At 42.2% G+C, this 22,292-nt stretch overlaps 2 protein-coding genes across 5 annotated transcripts in view; one reads left to right on the top strand and one right to left on the bottom strand.

Annotated features, from left to right (window-relative positions):
* Nucleotides 1-345: 345 nt before the first annotated feature.
* On the bottom strand, nt 346-9,165 carry IDI1 (isopentenyl-diphosphate delta isomerase 1). Its single transcript, XM_048511559.1, has 5 exons — nt 8,919-9,165; nt 7,036-7,196; nt 3,952-4,044; nt 3,099-3,229; nt 346-1,771 (listed from the first exon to the last, which is right to left on the bottom strand). The coding sequence occupies exons 1-5, from the start codon at nt 9,110-9,112 to the stop codon at nt 1,454-1,456; spliced, it is 897 nt and encodes a 298-aa protein (XP_048367516.1). The 5' UTR covers nt 9,113-9,165; the 3' UTR covers nt 346-1,453.
* Nucleotides 9,166-13,032: 3,867 nt separating this feature from the next.
* The window catches only part of WDR37 (WD repeat domain 37), a 53,610-nt gene continuing 44,350 nt past the window's right edge, over nt 13,033-22,292 (top strand). Inside the window, exons 1-2 of one of the 4 annotated variants that reach the window (XM_048510607.1) lie at nt 13,033-13,270; nt 19,451-19,482. The gene's annotated coding sequence lies outside the window, so the exon portion shown is untranslated. Of the gene's footprint in view, nt 13,271-14,440; nt 19,530-22,292 lie in introns of those variants that run through there. The other 3 variants (XM_048510608.1, XM_048510606.1, XM_048510609.1) reach the window with 3 other exon arrangements.

The raw sequence follows: 22,292 nt of genomic DNA, 5'->3' as shown, positions 1-22,292 counted from the left end.
CAAATGAGAGACTAAGACCAGTGGGCAGTGGCAAGGTTGTGGGTAAACCCACAGGGAGTTTTTGTATGTTCAAATAGAACATCTTGAAAAATTATAATTTGGCCTCTAAGCCACTGTTCAAGAATAAGGATGCCTCAGTATTCCTCTATGGATTATGGAGATAAGATCCCTCACACTAATTCAGCTTCCTTGAAACAGTTATTGTATGCAAGTTAAAAAAAAAATTAAAACAGCCTTATCACAAAAGTTTCACAAGTTTCTCCTGCTTCAGAAGAGGGCTCCTCTCCAGGAAAGCAGCTATTATGAAAGAAGTCCAAAAACTCCTTTCGCATGTAAAACGAACTCTCCAAATTCTGCCGTTTTTATTTTTGAGAGGAAAAAAATACATTTGTACAAAATACCCTTTCTTTACAACCTAACCAACGCTTCCACACTTAAACCACTGAGGAACGCTTCTACCGCTTACAATTTTATTTTTATTCAAAGTAACGTAGCTTCTTAAGACATTCATGACTAAGACCATTTCTTTGTAATTAAAAACACAACAACAGACTGTCCCAAGTTTCTTAGGTTAAGTAACGCACTACAACATTGCCTTTCAGAGGTTTCCAACCCACGTCTACCTGAAAATCTCAGGTTCACCAGGGTTTTCATTTTTCTTAATCCACACAAGGAAAGCCCTTTTAGATTTCATACTTAGCAGTCTTGACTTGATCTTCCTTGTTTTGAAATAACACGTTTTTTTCGCTAGCTACAAAAATAGTTGACTTAGCCTAGTGCATTTCCAGGTGAGCAGGTACTGCTGGAACTTCTGAACCTTCCCTTTACACCTGAGGCTGTAGCTGTCCAACATTCAGAAATATGTGACTGAACCATGCCAGATGTCAGCTGGGTGTGGCTTAATTGTCTTTCCTAGCACCTCCCAACAGGATTCCAGTATAACCTTGAGGGCTAGCGGGGAGAAGTTACAGCAAGCAACCCCATTGGTTTCCCTGCCCCCCAGCTTCTATATACCCTGTGAGATTGATCACTGCCGTTCCAAGTTTTCTTTGCTATCTCTAGCTGCTTTAGAACTTGGTATTTTCAAAAGCACTTCCCCAAGAAAAGCTGCATACGGAACTGAGGTGTAGGGTTCTCTGGATTCTGGCCAGCATATAGCTACCTAAACATGTTGCCTGTTTAGTACTTAAATTTCAGGCGCTAGTAATCAACTCTTGACAGGAGCATACTCCCCAGTAGTCTCTAAGCAATATCAACTGTTTAAGTGAAAGGCAAGAGGCAAGCCGCAAGTCATCCAAAGCCCCCCACATAACAAATTACCTTCATTCTTAAGGGACCCCTTCCTATTTAAATCACCACGCTGCCGTATGTTTAAAAACAGTTATTCAACCGTGTAATTTCGCAATGTTTTTTTTCAAAAGCCATCGCGTGCTTTTTGATTAGCGCATTACTTTCACATCCTGTGTATTTTAGCATGATCCACAAATGTCTTTAGATGATTCAGATTATCCCACCACTTGAAGAGAAAAGTCTCAGCAATCAGTTTGAACCAAGGAGTAATCTTGATTTCGTTTCGTGATGCCTTTTCCAGGAGTTCCTTCAGTTCTTCCTGCGTCACATAGCAGTAGCTTTTAACTTCATTTGGATCCGGATTCAACATCACATTCTTTTGCACAAATAGGATGTAATCTATTTCATGTTCTCCCCAGATCCCGTTGGACCTGGCTTTGTAATGAATTCGGGTCAGGTAGAAGAGTTCTTCCGGTGTTACCTACAATCCAAAACTTTGTGTAAGGTTGATAGCCAAGCCGTATTTCAATAGCTCTTGTTTCTTTGGCTCATTCCGCCCATGCAGAATAATGCACTTTCAAACTGCTTTCAGTGCTCTTTGAAGCTGTGCGGAATAGCAAAATCCACTTGCAAACAGTTGTGAAAGTGGTTTGAAAATGCATTATTTTGCATGTGCGGAAGGGGCCTTTGACAGGCAGCTTTTCAGTAGCCGTCAATGCAAGTGTGTGCTCTACGAAGATTCTAGTATTTGGGGGCCTGCATAGATGCTTTTTTGCTTTAATTTCTAGCAGCACTTTTATTAGAAGCCCTGACTTGGGACTCAAAAAGCACAGGGCACCTCCCCTTACCCACGGGCCAAAGTACTACCTGGCATAATAGGCAATTCAGTGTGGAAAGTCGCAGAGGAGAGATAATGTACCTCTTGCTGATATGAAAGGATTTGGTTTCCTGAGATAATATTCTGTATTTGGTTTCAAATCCTAAAGATTTTTTTTGTCACTTGTCTACTAAAATCTCTTCACCCTCACTGGGAGGAAATAAAGACCAGGGTTCTGCATGGCGATGAGCAGTGGTGGGATTCAAATAATTTAACAACTGGTTGTTTACAAGCACCATTTTAACAACTGGTTCTGCCGAAGTGGTGCGAACCTGCTGAATCCCACCACTGGCTATGAGCATCAAGTTACTCAGAGGTCTCAGGATCCTCCCCAGGGCAGAAGACACAGAGGAAGACAATAGCCAGAATGCGGCGGCTGCTCTGTACCATTAGATTTGTATTGGTAACTGTGACAAGAAAGAATTAAGATGCACATGAAAGCCAATCACCAAATACTAGAAAATGGAGTAAAGTACATCTAAATTAAGTGCTGGTGCCTTTTTGGCCTTAAAACATTGAAAAGGCGTTTGTTGGTCTCAAGGGTTTTTAAATGTTTTAAATACACCAGATTTTCTGGCCTGTAGCTGGACAAATTACACTTACTATCACTAACTACATCTATGTACATACATAATTAATTTTTGATCACTGTTATCATAAGGAAGATAACACAGGAAACTAAAATTCTGCTTCTGGCTTTGGATGCCGGCAGGTTCTTTTCTGCACTGCGTTCTTTCCTATGTGGTACCTATTGGGAGTTGGCAATTTTGCCTATAGAAAAACATCAAGTCCCGTATGCTAAAACTGGGGAAACAAGGGAGTTTCAAGTTCCCCAATAAACAACACAGCTCTAATTAGTAATTAGGGCTCCATGCTATTCAGCTCCCTTCCCCACAGAGATATCATTATTTAAAGATGAAACATTATTTACCTGTTCCAATGGAATACCCATCTCTGCTTGCATTCGTCTTTGTGCTGCTCGTCGAACCCCGACTGCGTTCTGTTCTTCCAGTTCCAATGGTGTGCTGAGTGGATGGCTGCAGCAGGTGTTGGTAAAACAATCTGCAAAGCATTTATGTGGATTAATATTGCTTAGCACAGTCACAGACTATACAATGAAACAAGCTGCCTACCCCATCGACATTATTCAGGCTTTGCAAAGGATTAAATGGGTCTCCTGCAAAGTCACTCCCAAGGACTGGGCAAGTCTTGGGAGCTGAGTGGGTATTGTTCAGGGGGCAGCAGTGAAAAGAGAGAAATCCAGGAAAATTATTTCTGCCTCCCCTTGCACAAGCTTCTACTCTATTTGCTCAAGAGTTACATTTGTGCCAATTTCCTTTCTTGCTTCCTCCCCAACACCCTGTTCTCTGCTCTTAAGGCTCTCCTTTCCCCTTTAGCAAAGATTTTTCTTGGGATTTGGGGAGGAGAGAAGGCACTCAGGAAGAGGAAACAGTTTATTTCACAAGCTCCACTGTGCTCATTCAATCCTAAAATTGAATTCAACATTCAGAAGACCAGTATCACTACTTTAAAAGACCTCTGATGCTATACTTACTCTAGGTTGTATACTATTGTATAGATTTCACTATCTGATTCCAAGACTGAGTTTTTACTCCACCCAGAGTAGCAAAACCATAAGTTGAAAACAGGTTGGACATTTTAATCAGTTTGTTGGTTCATCCGAAAACATAAACCAAACACAAACTTTTCTCTATGTGAGACTAACCTCGTAATCATGCATTATCAATATAGCATTATGAAATCAAGTTTATTAAGATACAGACCTGGGAAAGTGATTTTTGCGTCCGATCTCTGTTGCAAAAGTAGTTTGTTCTCTGAATTGAACAAGAAAACACTAAAAGCACGATGCAGCAGCCCTGTAACACAGAGATATGTATGTAATTTTTTTAAAAATTGTTGTGCTTTAAACAGATTGTTAAAAATTCAATCCTTGTTTTCAATTAACACCAGATTTTAATTTGGGCAAAGGAGAAAACTTCTATGCGTACAGTGTAATATTAGCTTGTATTCTAAACACAAGGAGATTTCTGGCTTAAAGAATTACAGTAAGCTCTCTTATTAGTTACCTGTCTGCTTGGAGACCCTCTTACAATTTCTTTTGCAGAGCTTCACTGGAGGCAGCTTAAATATAAGTACATGCTCAGCACAAGAAGTGATGAGCACAATATCATAATCAACACACTGGAACAAAACGGAAACTCTGAATTCGTTCTGTCTCTCCTTGGTAACTGGGGACAATATTATCCTGAGCACAAATGTCTGTTTCCTGCAGGGTCTACACTTCAGCAGGCCACAAGCTCATTGATCCAGGCACAAGTAACCTTGCCTTGCCATTGTATCTTTATCCAGACAGGCTGTTTCTCAAATGTGCAACTCCAAATGAAGCCATTGCAAGGGCAACATATTCCGGCCACAAGAAAAGTGTATCCAAAGGATGACTTAACAGATTGATCAGAAAGGATACAAGTGTAAACATGACTGACACATGTTCGATCCCGGTCATCGACACCAATTATTTTCCACATATTCTAACAGCCAACCACTCCCGGTCATCGACACCAATTATTTTCCACATATTCTAACAGCCAACCACCAGGAAGAAGTTCTGGCAGCCATTGATAAACTAAATGTTACCAAATCCCCTGGCCCAGATTGCATTCACCCAAGAGTTCTTAAAGAGCTCAAGCATGAAATTGCTGATCTTCTCACTTTAATATGCAACTTATCCCTGAAATCAGGCTCCATCCCTGAAGACTGGAAGATGGCCAATGTCACACCAATCTTTAAGAAAGGATCTAGGGGGGACCCGGGAAATTACAGGCCAGTCAGTTTGACATCTGTTCCTGGTAAATTAGTAGAATCTATCATTAAAGATAAAATTATAACACATGTAGAAAAGCAAGACCTGCTGAGAAAGAGTCAGCATGGCTTTTGCAGAGGCAAATCCTGTCTTACAAACTTACTAGAGTTCTTTGAGGGTGTAAACAGGCATGTGGACAGGGGTGAACCAGTGGACATTGTCTACTTGGATTTCCAAAAGGCTTTTGACAAAGTTCCTCACCAGAGACTGTTGAGAAAACTCAGCAATGAAGGAATAAGAGGGGAAGTCCTCCTATGGATTAAAAACTGGTTGAGAAACAGGAAACAAAGAGTGGGTGTAAATGGGAAGTTCTCCCAATGGAGAGATGTTGGGAGTGGTGTCCCCCAAGGATCCGTTTTGGGACCAGTGCTCTTTAACCTATTCATAAATGACCTGGAAGTAGGGGTGGGTAGTGTGGTGGCCAAGTTTGCAGATGATACCAAATTATGTAGGGTGGTGAGAACCACAAAGGATTGCGAAGAGCTCCAAGCGGACCTTGATAAATTAGGTGAGTGGGCTAAGAAATGGCAAATGCAGTTCAATGTAGCAAAATGGAAAGCGATGCACATAGGGGCAAAAAATCCAAACTTCACATACGCGCTACAGGGGTCAGTGCTATCAGTCACAGACCAGGAAAGGGATTTAGGCGTCTTAGTTGATAGTTCCATGGGAATGTCAACTCAATGCATGGCAGCTGTGAAAAAGGCAAACTCTATGCTGGGGATCATTAGGAAAGGAATTGAGAATAAAACTGCAAAGATTGTCATGCCCTTATATAAAGCAGTGGTGCGACCGCACTTGGAGTACTGTGTCCAGTTCTGGTCGCCGCATCTCAAAAAGGATATTGAGGAGATAGAAAAAGTGCAGAGAAGGGCAACAAGGATGATTGAGGGACTGGAGCACCTTCCCTATGAGGAGAGGCTGCAGCGTTTGGGACTCTTTAGTTTGGAGAGGAGGCGGCTGAGGGGGGGATATGATTGAAGTCTACAAAATTATGCATGGGTAGAAAATGTTGACAGAGAGAAATTTTTCTCTCTTTCTCACAATACTAGAACCAGGGGGCATTCATTGAAAATGCTGGGGGGAAGAATTAGGACTAATAAAAGGAAACACTTCTTCACGCAACGTGTGATTGGTGTTTGGAATATGCTTCCACAGGAGGTGGTGATGGCCACTAACCTGGATAGCTTTAAAAGGGGCTTGGACAGATTTATGGAGGAAAAGTCGATTTATGGCTACCAATCTTGATCCTCTTTGATCTGAGATTGCAAATGCCTTAACAGACCAGCTGATCGGGAGCAACAGCCGCAGAAGTCCATTGCTTTCCCATCCTACATGTGAGCTCCCAAAGGCACCTGGTGGGCCACTGCGAGTAGCAGAGAGCTGGACTAGATGGACTTTGGTCTGATCCAGCTGGCTTGTTCTTATGTTCTTATGTTCACTTAATCAAAAGCTGCTACAGAAATTAACTGATGCTGATACATATTTTGTAAATTACCCGGAGATGCTTTTTTTTTTTTTGGTTAACATAAACACAACTTTAGGACTTATCAGTAAGAGCCAAAATACATTTTTCTTCACAAGGGACAGAATGCATCTTGGTTCATTTTATGCACATACACACCCCTCTATTAGTATCAGGAGTGAACATCTGCAGCTCCCCGCAAGGGGAAAACTAAATGGAATGGCAGGGCACAAAATGTGAGCAGTTTGTGGGTAGCTGGAAGCTAGTTAATAAACTGCAAGTGCTTTTCAACTTCTCTTTCACTTCCCAAAAGAACCCCACTGGCCACTCAAACCGGTCTTGGAGATGGATGGACTCGATCAGCTGGTTCATTTACATTAGTCTTGCTGCATGGCTTCATTTCCTCAAGTTCATCTTGTAAAACTGGACCCAAAATCCCTGGAAGCCCTTGAGTTGTCCCAGATAGGCCAAATCCTACATGCTTTGACTTTACATGAAGCGAACTGGAAAATTCTGAAGTACCCTTTTCGATGTTTTCATTGAGATGGCAGTTCTTCTTAGTATCAGCTCCAATCCTGTTGTCGTCTTCATCAATAACGATGCACATCTCTGCCAGCAGCTGTACTTGCTGCTCATCCAGATCATCTGTATTTATTTCAGGCATGGTGGAAATACTGATCTTTCTTTAAAAAAAACCAAACACAACAACACTAATTATCAAAACTCAGATGTCACTCAGAAAAAAAAAATCCCCCAAACACACAATTATATAGATATTTAATCAACCATACAGATCACTGCCTCTTAAAAGGTCCACCAGTTACACTTAGATTTTCCACAAAAAGGCAAACTGAATGCAAGGTGTCCTGTCGTACCTCATCCTACCAACTTCAGCTGATAATCTCCTACCTGAGGATCATTTTTGAGATGGGCCCTTTCTGCTGGTCTTCTGGTGTAAAGAGCCTTTTGCCAGAAGAAACATCCAACATAAGCCTAGCCAAACCTTGGATAACCCTTTTATTGAATTTTAATGATCATATATTAGATTCTAATTCCTGTAACCATTTTGCAAGTCACATCTGAGAATGGCGTAATGTTTAATTACTGATTCATGTTTTATCTATTTGTTTGTGTATTTTAGCTCTGCTTTTAATGGGTTTTTTGTTCATTTTAGTGGTTCTTATGAAGCGGTTTTCATTGTGTATGTTTTTAATTCGTTAGCTACCTTAGTAGTCCTTATGATGATAGACAGGCACTGTTTAAATAAATTTTGTTAAGTACATAAATTAAGTTCTGGTGAAGTCACCGTTCAGATCACCACATGCCAGAATTCTGACAAGCAGGATAATTAAGTACTTATATTTTATACCTTGTATGTTATAAAGTTATATAAGTTACCCCCAGGACTCCCCTCCCTCAATAGGTAAAGCTTGTACATTGCTTCTTTGATCTTCATCCAGAATGCTCACCTTACTCAAAATTAAGTCCACATCACGTGCATATCATTCCTTGTTTAAGCTGTTGCTTTTGAAGGCAAGGAGCATGAGAATAGACATATCAGGCAAAGAAGCTAGCACATCTCAATGTATGCAGTACACCTTATTTAACTATAACCACTATATTATACAAGTAATGGCTTAGGCGGGGAGAGAAGAAAGAAGGCAGTCACATCGAAGGAGAAGAAAACATTTTACATCACTGTCCATCCCCAGAGCTCAGAATGGCACGCATTATTCTTCCCTTACTCCAGTTTGACTACACTCTCCCTGTGAGATAAGTTAGGCTAAAGGGAAGATAATCTAGTGCAATTGACTGCTAAGTAGGGACTTGAACTCAGCCCCCTAAAGTCCTGGTCTGACGCTTTAACCACTTACTCTCCAATGTTCAAGCAGGGAAGAAACAAAGCCAGTCAGATCTTGTGTTTCTCCTATGCTTCCAGTCCTCGGTATAGTGCTCAAAACTGACACTTGCTTGGCTTGGAGAAGAAAATTCTTAGTTAAATGTAATTAAATGACACGGCCAAGTTCTGTGTAACAGCACACGATAGATGTTGCAGGACAGCCCATGCAACAAAGTAGGCTTAGCGATTTGATAGCTATAGCCTTCAGTTTAACTTTTTAAAAATATCCCATTGCTTTCAGTCCTTATGCTTACTATTTTATCACTGACGTTCTATCGTTTATCTTATGCTGTCTTACGACCGTCAGAAAGGCTTGACTGATGTGAGTTAAATGGAGCCTCCATGCCCAGGCGCAGTCTACTCCTGAAAAGAAATTGCAAAAAAAGTCTAACTGCCTGCTCTGTGTGGGAGACTCGAGGGAACAACAGAAATTCAACCGGCAGCGCCTCGTGTTCTTGCAACGATTGACCCTCTCGGCTACCCGTTACCCCCTTTCGGTCCTTACCGATGGCCGCCTCCAGGCCACACCAACCGGCCCGTCAGGCCGACAGAAGCAAGCGGCGGATGGAAGTCTCCAGAGCAGAGGCGCCGACAGCCCCGCACCGGAGAGACCGGGGAAGAAAGTGCGCTGCCCGGCGCCGCTCTGCCCCTACTTAGCCCCGCAGCCACCAACGCGAGCCGACGCGCCGCGCGCCACATCGCCTGTCTCCACGCCCCCAACCAATAGAGACCCGCTTAGGCTCTTCCGTCACGCCGTGGGCCGATCGCGCCACTGCAACGAAGCAGGAAAAGCCCGCAGCTCGCCTGCCCAATCGACGTCCACCTGCCGGGCGCCGGTCCAATGGAGACGGAGACGGGTGGGAAGAGGGCGGGGCTACAAAAGGGCAGGGTGTTATTGGCTGAGAACGGCAGGACGTCGAAGGAGAAAGGGATGGGGGCAAAAAGGCGGAGAAGGGAGAGGGAAATTGCAGGTTAGGCGGGACTAGCGAGGATGGATAGGTGGGCGAGCCAATTAGAAGGAGGCTTTGGATGACCTGTCGAGGGAATTGTAAACTGTCAGTATTAAAACTGGTTTTAATAACTCGTTAAATAAGAGCTACAGCCTACTCAGTCTTGAGTGGTGAAATATTCAGCTGTTGATACAGATCTCCATTGCAATATTATGTGGTCCATCTAGTATCAAGATACCATTATGTGACATAGTGTAGAAATTTCATTTGTTGTAATTTCACAGCAACCTCAAGTGTAGTAATTTCATTTGTTGAGGTTGCTGTGGCTATCAGTGCAGCTCTAAGCATATATATCTCTCTCTCCAAGGTGCAAAGAACATAGCGATTGCGCACCAGTCACCATAGCAACCCTGCTGCACAAACAGATGGTGGAATAGCATGGTGCTGATGCCCCATGTTAGTCTGCTAACCAGTTTATCCTTAAAAAGAATTACCAACCCAAGATCCAGGAAAGATGGTAAAGCCGCTTTGACTAAAAGTCCAACCAAGAGATCTGTTGCAATAATTAATACCAACATTCCTTTATTTACCAACACTGTACGGTAAACAAAAATAAATTACCAATTTCTATAACCTGAAATCCTAAAAATGCCTGAAATTTTGGTGCTGCTAGCCTAAAAACTGTGCCCCCTGCAGGCCAAAAATGAAAAAACACTGAAAATACAAAAAATCCCACAAACGAACCTGCAGCTTTTGCGCCCACCACAAGGGGGCGCCCTGGGCAACTGCCCACCTTGCCCATAGGCAGAAACGCCACTGCACATTGAGATGTGCTGGGATTTGGAAAGTGCCAGTCACACAATCCAGCAATGAAGGAGTTAATTGTTGCATGCTAATTAGTTAGTGAGTTCAGAAGTCAGTGACCAGGTAATTGATAAGAAGAAGAAAAAGAAGAAGAGTTTGGATTTATATCCCCCCTTTCTCTCCTGCAGGAGACTCAAAGGGGCTTACAATCTCCTTGCCCTTCCCCCCTCACAATAAACACCCTGTGAGGTAGGTGGGGCTGAGAGAGCTCCGAGAAACTGTGACTAGCCCAAGGTCACCCAGCTGGCATGTGTGGGAGTGTACAGGCTAATCTGAATTCCCCAGATAAGCCTCCACAGCTCAGGCGGCAGAGTGGAGAATCAAACCCGGTTCCTCCAGATTAGATACACAAGCTCTTAACCTCCTACGCCACTGCTGCTCCTATAACTATTGGTTAAGCCGACTGGCATGAGGTACATGTAGTCGCACACGTAGGCATTAGATGCATATACTTTATTACACTCTGCACATGCTCAGTAGCAGTTCTTTGTTAGCAACGTGATAGTCTAAGCAGTAAGCTGGCTGATGAGCTGGCTAGTTAGTAAGACATTTCTTGTTTTATCTCCCAAGTTACCTTGCCCTTATTCTTGGTAAGTAAGTAAACTTTATTACAGTAAAAAGCAACTGTCTCTGCCTCCTTATTGCACTAACTCTGTTTTATAAGTAATATTTCCCGACAAGATGACACGTAAATATGAATTATGTTATGCCATTTTGAAAAATATCACATTGGAGTTCAAAGCCACCTTCTGATTTGAGGTCCGCAACATCTGGTTCCTCCACGTAGTTGGACATGGTTCAGCCTGTTCTCAATTGATGTAGGCATGCTTGCCTCCACAAGGGATCACACTGTGGGCAGCCTTCGACAACTCCCTGTATTTCATTCTGTGCTTCTTACCACTAAATGGGAATGGTAATTATCTTGCATGACTCTGATCAAGAGACCTAATTGCAAGGATGGCCAAACCGCGAACCAGTACAAATTGAACACAGTACACACGGAGTGTCACGTGTCACATGCTCATAAAAACTCTGTTGTCTCAATGGAAGTTTAACTCAAACTCATATGTAAACTTTCAAAAAGTTATTTTGAGAAATCCAATTTTAGTCAATAAGATTATTTTGGGATAGAGAGATCTTTACAATGCTATTTCGTTCAGGCTATCTAGTTCAATATTATGTACCATGAGTGACAGCTGGGACTTCAGCAAGTGCCAACCGTTAAATGGGAAAAATCAATAACTGCCTGTACACATGCTTAGTCTGTTGTGGCTCCTGCCTTGTGGAATGGTTTGTCTGAGGAGATCAGGAAAGCTTGAACTCTCCTCGTTTTTGTAAACTATGCAAAACTGAACTATTCAACAGAGCTTTTCTGCAAAGGTAACAGGGTTGCAAACTTCCCTGAAGGGTTGCAAACTTCCCTGGATAAATGATTAAAGACTATGGTCTATACTGCTGTGCATAGCTTATTGTAAGTAGGATTGTATTTGTATAATTTCTGTACCACTTGATATGTTATGTTAATCACTGTCCCGAGACGGGTGCCCCTCCAATCCAAGAGTCACGCTCATCAGGGTCCACGGAAGAGGGGGCCCCGCAACAGGGAGTGCCACAGTCATGCTATCCTTCACTTCTTTCTGGTGGTTCCTGACTTCTAACATTTGAATGTATTGGTTACTGAATGTCCCACTTTGTTGATTGTGCTGACTCACGATATGGTGTCCACCTTGAGTCCTTTGAGAAAGGCAGACTATAAATAACACAATCTTTTAAAAAGTGGCTCTTTGAGGTATTGGGCAGAGGCCGGTCTTGGCCAATCCCTGCTTCCTGTAAATTACAGATGGCAGTGGACAGAAGGCAGAACCTTCAGTAGGCAGAGCACCATATTGACCATTGAACTCAGTATCCCTGTTCACCAATTACAAAAAATGCACATGCAGTCTATGTACAGTGTACAGCTGATTTTTCTTCATATGCAATTATCATGTCACATTTAATGCATGTACAACTGAACATGCGCTTCCAAACCCACATTTATTCAGTCCCAGGTTTCATTTATGAAAGGAATTTGAGATGGCTCACTTTTAAAAACAGATGATTGATTCGAACCTGTTAAGAAATTCAAGGCTATTTACTTCCTTGGTCTTAACAATGACCTAGAATTTCTCACACACCAGGTGCTAGGATCTTGCATATCCCATCCTGTAATCGCTTAAGTTATACCTCCATCAATTCTTAAGATATATACTATTTTGCTGTAGATTTTATATTGTTCCCTAGGTTATATATTGTTCCTATTTTGCATGCCTAACAATGGTAGTTTCTGCACAGCATGCTAATAATATGTGTAACACACTCAGAGGTGGGATATTTCCCCCATCCCAATTTCCTGCTTCTGTTTGTTTGATGCAGGAAATTGGGATGGGGGAAAATGTTTCAAGGAGGTTGCTTAAAAGCAAGATCCAAATCTTGCCTATTAAAGCCCCCTGGACCCTAAGAAAGCCATGATTATTGTTGATATATGTTATATAATAATAATGTACCAATATATCAATTATAAATGGTATAATGGTATGTAATTGATATATGGTGACGATCACGCTGGCATGACTGTAGTCAGCCTAACAACTCCTGTCTCAGTTTTTTTACTCAATCCCCACCAGGGAGCTTCCGCCCTTCAAGGAGGCCTCAATGTCACGTGACATCGCGACAACCGCTATCTTTCCTTTCGGGTCTTCCCAGTGACCTCCGTCTAACCGCTCGTCCCGCACTATCTCTATGGTCGGCTTACTGTGGGGGAGCTTCCGTTGAGAACCGGAAGTGGTCTCGAGGAGCTTTCGGGCGTGCGGTTTTCGCGCATTCCGACTCTTGCCGGGAGCGAGAGCGGGCGGCGTAGCTGCGGCCTCGGCTTTCTTTGCTGGGTGTGATCCCCCCCTCTCCCCCCTTGCCGGCGCTTTCCTTGTCTCCGACCCCTCTTCTCCGCTCTTTACTTTCCCCCATCCCTCTCGCTGCTCCGGGGCCGTCTCTCAGCTGGACGTCACAGGTGAGCGCGGGGCCTCCGGTGCCCCCCCTCCCGCCATCTTCCTATCCTGTGAGGGGGAATTATGAGTCTCTTAAGTCCGTTTGTCCGGGTGGCGGGGGGAGCAGACAAGGGAAGGGGTTTCTGCAGCTGTGGGGATGGGAGCAGCTGGGCAGGGTGGTTCAGATGGGGGTGAGGAGAGAAGGCAAGGAACTGGGGAAGGATGCCTGGTCAGAGAAGGCAAGGAATTGGGAAAGGATGCCAGGTCAGTGATGGCGACCCTTTTGAGCTTGGCGTGTCAAAAATTCAGAAAATGCCCAACTGGACTGCTGGGGTCTCTCTGTCTCTTTCTCTCTCTCACACACAGACACACACACACACATACACACACACACCCCCGAACAAAACCTGAAAATCGTTTATATATTCATTTATTTAAAAAATACACTCTGACCATGTGCAGTGCTAAGTCATATATAGAGCAACATCAGTCTACCCTTTGGGGGTGGGCAGTATAATAAATTTCAAAAATAAAAGTAAATAAATAAATACAGAAATACAGAAGTGAAATCCCAGTAAAACAAATCCAGTTCTTTTCAGGTGTCGGTGGGCACTGGTTTGCCGCTGAAGATGTCGAGGCATGTTGCCTTTGACACGCTTGTCATAGGTTTGCCATCACGCTCGGTAATAACTGTCCGAATTGCTGTTCTCCATGACTTGGTGTTAACCTTTTTTTTTTTTTTGCCTTGAATGCCTGTGGATATCTTGAATACATAAAATATATGTGCTTTGAGCAGGTAGTTGAGGTGAAGGACACCTGGAGGAGGAAAGTGTGTGTTCGATACAAATCAGTGTCGAGGTAGCTGGTTTAGGTTACGCATGTTTTCCTGGTTGCCTCTTTCAGAAATATCCTGGAAGTCACCGCCAGTGTTTGAATACAGAGGTGTTAATTAATGCTCTGAGGAGCTTGTTCTGCAAAGAAATGAGAGACTCGGGGTAATTAGTGCAAAGCAGGATTGCCAATTAGCTTCAGCCTGCAGGGGTGCAATGAACTTCTCACTCTCAACTACACACTCTCAACTACACATTCTTTCTACTGTGGCAATAAGGATCCCTGTCTCTCACAGTTTGGGAAGTGTGTGTGTGTGTGTGGGGGGGGCTGTTCTGGAGGCCATATGGGAGATTTTTATGCCCAAGTGAGTTAAAACAAAGAGCTGAAGATGTGTTGTTGTGGTTGCTTTTTCTTTGTAAAAATGACAAGCAGCGGTTCTCCTGAGATGGACAGTATCACAAAAGGTCAATATTATTACTCTCTTATTATACATGAAATATGGAAGATACTGATTTGCCTTAGATCAGTTGGAGATTCCATGGCAGGTGCAATATTTAAATAGTGACTTCCTAGTTAATTGCTTCTACTCAATATGCTACCACTAGCTGTCACCAACACTTTGATCTCATGGTGTGATTATTATTTTTTGAACAAGTTGCTAGTGCTAATTGCCTAAAAGGAGCAGCCTGCCCAGTGAACCTCCAAGATATATGTAGAATGAATCCCCCTCAACTGTACTAGAATTTATATGTTTTTAAGGGGAAATATTCAGTGTACTGAACACGCTCACTGACTGTTGGATGTCATCCAATGAAATGTACAGACAAGGCTTATGGCAAACAAGTGCATGTAACTCAACACAATCCCCTGTTGAGTTCATCTGTGGGATAGCCTTGCATATGCGTGGATAAGAAAAAAATAGACACATGTGTGGGATGTGTCTGTTGGTTACTGCTTGCCAAAATCCACGTTGAGAGATTGTATATTCTGGCTAAGAGACTTGGCTTAGAAGTGACATGGGGCTTGTGAAGGAAATTTACCTAAGCAAGGTGACAATACCTGTCAGTTCTGTTTGTTAGCATATGGTGGTAACATTCCAGTGCATAATGAATCTGTAACCAGGGTTCATTGCATGACTGTATAGGAACCTCTGAGCATAAACATGAAGTTGCCACATAAAAGCGCACATAGTTAAGTTCTTGCTTGGGTTTATTACTGGCTGTGTAATAAAACTCCCCTCATTTGAAGAGATCTGCTGAAAGGAGCTTTGAATCTTGGAAGTTCATACCCCCCAAAATCTTGTTGATCCCTAGGGTGCTACTGGACTGGATTATGGTTGTTCTACTGCAGTCCAAAATGGCAACCCTCTGAAACAACGAAAAGCTAATCTCTTACCCAGATATAAAACATCATTTTTTTGAAGAACAGAAGAAATGGAATAACTCTCCTGGGAATTTGCCCTGTAAGAGAACAAAGAATGTGTGTTTCTGGGGGAAAAAATCACCACAGTACAACTGGACACCATAATAACATTTCTAGGCAATTTGGTATTGAGGATTTGTTGAGCCCTGGGCGAGGTAATATTTTTATGCAGTTAATCTTGATGTTCTAAAATTTGTTGAGTTCTCCACAGAGATTGAAGAACATGCAAATTATGCATCGTTCTTATTATACGATGGGATTTTTCTTTTTAATGAGCATGTAACTAACAGATGTTTCATCTTGGGCTGAGGCTTTTATTAACTTGAGTTTTACCTAGTTCGTTTAAAGAAACCTGTATCCCAGTGGGAAAAACTTGGTTAACGTAGGTTTTGTGGGAAATTGGAATTGGAAGAATTTCTGATTCATATTTAATTTAAATGAGGCTAGTAAAAGAAAGCAAATACACCTCGTGAAAGCCTGGACCCATGTTATGTAACATTCCTAAAGAGGAATTCCCTGCTCTTCTAAAATATCTTATTAGGACTGTTACAAGGGTAAGATAGTGGTAATGGCTGCTAAATTCATACAGTTAATTCTAAAATTGCAACACTGTTTACTTAGCCCCTTCCTGCAGAACACTGTGTGTCTTCAGGAAAGTTGGTAGGTCTCATACTGTGCATAGTCCTGGCTAGATTTACCTATAGTACCATGTTATGCGGTTGCATCACGTAATGTCAGCAAGGCTCCCTTTGAAAGTCAACAGAAGCTACAGTTATCAGCGCCATTTTGCCCACACAAAACAGAAGACTAATCCATATGGATGACATGATTACTTGGGGCTATGCTTTTAAATGGGTACAACAGTCCAATTTTCCCACATCAGTTTTGTCAGGGTTAATATTTTGGGACGTTTAGCAGGGAGAGAGGCCATTTCACAAACATTCAACTTCATTCTTATAAAACAGTGCATGTTTTGTATTTTATTAACCAAATCCCTTAACTGATGTCTTGCTCTTATAAAATGTTTCACACGATTGTAATTTTTGCTGTCGTGTGACATTGGTGGCAGGTTTTGATTTTTGTGCCACGCACCTGTGCTCTAGATTTTGCTTGCAGCTGCTCCAAAGTACCTGATTTTTATCCAGCTGACAAGATGGGAGCTAAGGGACCTCGTTGCTTATGAAAGAAAAAAACATATGAATTAATTGAATGGGAATTTAGGCCTCACTGAGAGGATATCTTCATTGTACCATATTAGTCTGTTGGTTGGGGGCTCACAAGAACAAAACCTTCCCCATACCAAAAAAAGAAACAAAAAAAAATCCCTGTACGTAGAAAGTTGCTCTTCTGGGGGGAAAGGGTTTAGCTTAGCTTTCTCACTGGCAAGTTCGCTCTGTGTACAAGGCTGCCTTTTGAGAGACAGCATTCTATATGTGAGATCCTGTCTACAGCCAGAAGGGGTACGATCTCATGGTCTAGATGTAGCCCTTTGTTGTTGTGATGATAGAGTGGCGAGAACCATGTGATAAGCTTCTTTGGGTCCTGATTACAAAGAAAGGCAGGATGTAAACTAAAAATAAATAAATGCAGTTTAGATTTTGCTGTACAACGCCTATCTCACACATACCTATTTTCTGTTTTAATGTGGACTTTGTAACACAAAAGTGTGGAATGTGAGGGGCTATTCATCAGTTCAGGAAAGCTGACTATCAGTATGTCACTAGCTTTCTGAGTATCTGCCTTTAAACAGTCCCTTCCCATGTTGATGTTGCAGAGAATTTTTGGCTGTAGAGTTCTGCCATGTCTTGCTCTCACCAGTCCAGTTGGGCGTCTTTCTGTCTTTCATTCTACTTAAAGGAAAAGTGTATGCTTCTTATATCAGGGAGCCCACTCTTTTTGAGTCTGTGGGCACTTTTGGAACTTTGAGAAAATGGCTTCCATGGGAGGTAGAGACCCCCCCCCCCCACCGGCCTCCACATGAAGAGGAGCCAAACAGAATGCCTCTATCCTCTCAACTCCTGAGAAGAAGGAAAGCCAGAAGGGTAAGGCTGTACTGACTTGGGAAAGCCAAGATGCTTACCAGTCCTCCTGGCTGTGTGTGTTAATTTGAATGAGGACAACCAACAACAAGCCCTGCTTTACAGTGACTCACTGTCTGAAAAGTTTGATAAACACCAAGCAAGGGACTGGTAGACACCAGTCACCCATGGGCACCATGTTGAGGAACTCTTATACTCTGCTTGTGGTTAAGGATAGGGGTTGTCATGACAAGTGGATTGGTCATTCGTTAATGTTTGTCCATCCTGACTGTTGGTTTTTTTAGCCACCCCTGAGTGCCCTGTAGTTTAAAGGCCCTTATCTTCTTTATAATCTTATGCTGCTGCTAGAATTCAAAATTCACGGCTGTTTTTGGACTAGAAGGAAGACCTTTTTGAGTTGCCTAACCTGTCACTTAGTTACGTTATTTCCTTTTCTTGTCTTTTGAAAGAATCCTTCTGCCATAGGAGTGCTTAGCTGTGCTTCAGATTTGCACACAGAATTAAGATGCAGTGGAATGGAAAGGGATGGAGGTTTTGCTGAAGCATTTAGATCTGATCTGCCACCCTTTAATCTGTAAGCCATTTTAAATGAACAAGTGAGGAAGCAGATTGCCTTAGTCATTTCTTCCACATCCTGCTACTTTCCTGAAAGGCTAACTCTTTGCCTTTCGGAGGCGGAGACTCACCAGGAATTGTTTCCCTTCCATTACACAATCTCCTTTGATTAGTAAACATCAGAAAAGCAAGATGATAAGAATATCCACTTTTGCTGGAATAGGGGATTTTTTTCCAGGAAGACTGTAGCATCATTGCTTGAACTTTGATGTTCATTACTCTCATTCCATTATAGTTCTGTACTGCAAACATTTTATTTTACATTTATTTCTTTTCTGAGTGTAATATGATACAATGCCGAAAACTAGATTTCATACAGGCCATGATACTGATAACATATGAAAATGTCCCCAGGTAAAATTGGAATAACTGTTCAAAAATGTACAACCAGTTAATTTTGCATTAGTGTTTCCACTTTGTGCATGTAGACTTATTAGCTTGTAAGCTTTTTATGGTAAATGTGACTTTTTTGGTCTGTTGTAGACCCAGTTACATATGTTCAAAATATCATTTCTGTTTCAGGTATTCAAATATGCTGTTGTTAATGCCACAGTAGAGATAGATGCAGTCACAGCGCAGTCTTTAAAAATGCTTCCATGGGAGTAAGCTCCATTGAATAGACCTGAGTAAGATTCTGAGTAGACCTGCTTAGAATCCAGTGGTGGTAGATTGTACTTGACCACTTCAGACTGCTGGTAGAAGATCAGTTTTGGAAAGTTGTTGCAAGTTGGGGGTTTTTTTTACCAGCAGAGCAAGCAAAGGGAGAAAGTAGAACACTTCTCTTGTTGTGCTTACTATTTGCATAGAATTTTGTTTATATAGATGAGCAATCATATCTAGAATTCCTTACCTGCAGCGTGAAGTAGAACGAAAAGTCATTCTACCATTTTGGAACTTTGCTGGTCCTCGTTTTAGAATAATTCTGCTGGTGTTGAGAGTGTATCTTCAGTGTAATTGCCACTGAAATAAGTGAAATTTGCTTTCAAGTAAGTATGCTGATAGGATGCTATAAGTGTACCTAGGTACTGTTGAGTCCATGAATCTTTTGAATGAGGGGAAAAATTGTACATTGTGCCATTTTTCACTTATGCATTTCTTGTGACCTTTAGTTCACACGATAACAGGGATTTTGGTGATGGGTGGGAAAGAAGTACAAAGGTAAAGAAAAAATAAAATAAATTTAAGTGTAGGTAGTAGTTTTTGCATGCTTGAAGTATAATTAACTTTAAAATGTGAAGTCTTTTTGATTGGTTTTTGTATTGTTTTACTAATCTTTATTTAATATGGTTTTCATAGGATTTTTAACATGACACTGATATACTGGACAGGTAATTTCCATTGTTTTCGAAAACCTAATCCAATAGAGTAAATCCAGGTAATTGACAGAAATGAGCATCTGTGTATCTCCTTAAAAGCATCATTTTGCCAAAGGCATATGCCATTAAGTTCACGTTTTGTATTGCGTCTTTTAAATTTTTGTGGTGAAATGTGCTATTGATCCCCCCCCCCCCCAATCACTTTTGCATCTTGAAGAAGTGATTTACTTCTAAAATTCTTGAAAGGGCGGCAGTGTTTTCCTTTACATTTCAAGCACTGCCTCTTTTTTCTTTTTTTTTGAAAAGGTAAAGGCTTTTCTGTTTTCCTCGTGAGTAGATTTGAACTAATGCCAAGCACATTCAGGGTTGCTTCTGCGCGTGATGTTTTTCCTGCACTAGCTTTCTGATGTGCACTTGTAACAACTTACACACTCATTCCGGCTTCACCATACGATGGCGTGTGTGCTGCTTCTGCACAAATTTTTAGTGTGGGAGAAATGTCACGTGCCGGCTGTCCCTTGGAGATTGATCCCGCTCGTTACATCTCTCTTCCTTTCCTGTGCACTTGCTTGTTTGCTGCTGCTTCAAATGTAAGGTATCTCTTTCTGCCAGGTCTTGGGAAGGCTTGCATGCACAGTGTCCGTTTCCCTCCATAATGCATGGGTTTTCAGCTGTGCATGAAAATGTGCAAGAGAACATTTGAGCATAACGAAACGCAGAATGATGATGTCCTACTGATACTAAACTGTTAGTATTTTGATAAATGAATCACTTTTCTCTGGTGCTCCAGGTGCATTAGTTTTAGGTTTTTGAAATGTGTAAATGTGTTTTGCCTTCCCCCTTTTTTTAGCTTTCTATTGTTATTATTTGTTTATTTTCTCTCCCAAGCAGCCCTAGCCAGACAGATTACGTTGAGCGAGAATGGCGGCTCCAACGTCAGTTTGTGTTTTTTGTCTAAATCATATTTTAAAAACCCAGTTGGGCTCGCATTTCTGTGTGTTGACTTCGGGGTTGCCTTTCGGTTCACGTGTACAGAAGACCACCTCGGAGGTGGATCCAAAGGAGCCGTTCTGTTCATGTCAACTGAAAGGCAGTTCTGAAGCCAGATGTTAGGCATAGTAGAAAGCGTGCAGAACACAAGCTGTATTGTTATTGTTGTTTTAAATAAGATTTACACAACAACACAAACTGAAGTTGTGTTGGATTTGCTACTCTGGCTCAACCTAACCTACCACATCGGAGCTGCTTCCGAGGATCAAAAGGGTAGGAGGAGAGTTATGTGCTCCACAAATAATAGTAGAAGGAAAGATTTTAGATAGCAGGTGCTTACGTGGTTTCTTCCTACATTTGAGTCTGAGCTTGCATCACATTAATTGTGGCTTCTGTTTTCTTTCTGCAATGCTCTGAAAGTATTGCAGAAGACCCTTCACCGGGCAGAAAGTTGTGTCCTCGATGCTGCGAAATGAGTTAAAGAATTAACAGAAGAGATTAACGTTTGTGCAGGGATCACAGTACAAATTGTGGCTATAATAGACGCTTAAGTTTATGATAGGGAAGTTAACACAAAATGAAGGGAATCCAATTTTCTGATTTCTCCAAAGGGAAGCTGTAAAACCAAAACTGCGGAGAATTCAGTGGAGGTATTTTACTGTGTAACCCAAAGGGGGTGAACTGAAGCCACTTTGGAAGCAGCAGAAAGATTATGCTGGCACCAATGCTATCTGTGCCACACATAGCTGCCAACGCAGAGGGACTTAGTTCAGCAATAGTGCCCTGGAACCTGGAAATTTCCCCCCACACCTTTGCTTCTGTGCCACAGGAGGCCATGTCAGCATGGAGGGGGTGTTCCCAGGGGCAGAAATTTGGACTGGGAATACCACCCTTCAGTGGTGCAGACTTGCATCACCAGAAAGGGTAGCGTAAGTTATATCCCTGTATGGCAGTGGTTCTCAACCTTCCAATGCCGCGACCCTTTAATACAGTTCCTCACATTGTGGTGACCCCCAACCATAAAACTGGTATATATAAAATATAAAAAGACTGTTTTCTGATGGTCTTAGGTGACCCCTGTGAAAGGGTCGTTCAACCCCCAAAGGGGTCACGACCCCCAGGTTGAGAACCACTGCTGTATGGGCTTTCCTGGGAGGAAAAAGGGAGTTTCTCCTTCTTCCCTAGTGCCTGCACCACTCTTTGGAAGCAGTGCCGTGGTGTTGTCCCTGGAAGCTAGCCCAGCAGAATCCTAGGTTTAAGGTTCATTTTCCTCCAAGGCATAATTTACTTTGTGTAAGGTGAGTCTTCTCATAGAGCCGTGGTGGCGAACCTATGGCACTCCAGATGTTCATGGACAACAATTCCCATCAGCCCCTGCCAGCATGGCCAATTGGCTGATGGGAATTGTACTTCATGAACATCTGGAGTGCCAAAGGTTCGCCACCACTGTCATAGAGACTTCTCTTAAAGTCAAAGACTCGTGGTATTTGGTAGCCATTTGAAATGGAGATTGGCTAGTAGACTGGCAAGGGAAGTTGCTTTAGGTATTTGAAAACGACTGTTGGTCATATTTCTATATCAAAAGGAGTGGCACCTGCAGCCTTTAATTATTGTGATTGAATGAAGCCCAGTAGAATTTTCCTGTATTGATTTCAGGTGCCATATTTCTACTTAATACATTTATGTCTTTGGAAACTTGGATTTATCCCCACAATATATTTCATAATCGGAAGTTTTTAAAAAACCCTCAAACCCTTCTTAGTTAAAACTGTGGCAGCCTCACTCCTACTAGTTTACTTAAAACTTCTTTGCTTATTTCATTTGCACTGTAA

This window comes from Sphaerodactylus townsendi, linkage group LG11 (genome assembly GCF_021028975.2).
Source record: "Sphaerodactylus townsendi isolate TG3544 linkage group LG11, MPM_Stown_v2.3, whole genome shotgun sequence".
Taxonomy (NCBI): domain Eukaryota; kingdom Metazoa; phylum Chordata; class Lepidosauria; order Squamata; family Sphaerodactylidae; genus Sphaerodactylus; species Sphaerodactylus townsendi.
Note: the sequence above shows the minus strand (reverse complement) of the source record. Positions and strands in the feature narration are given on the sequence as shown.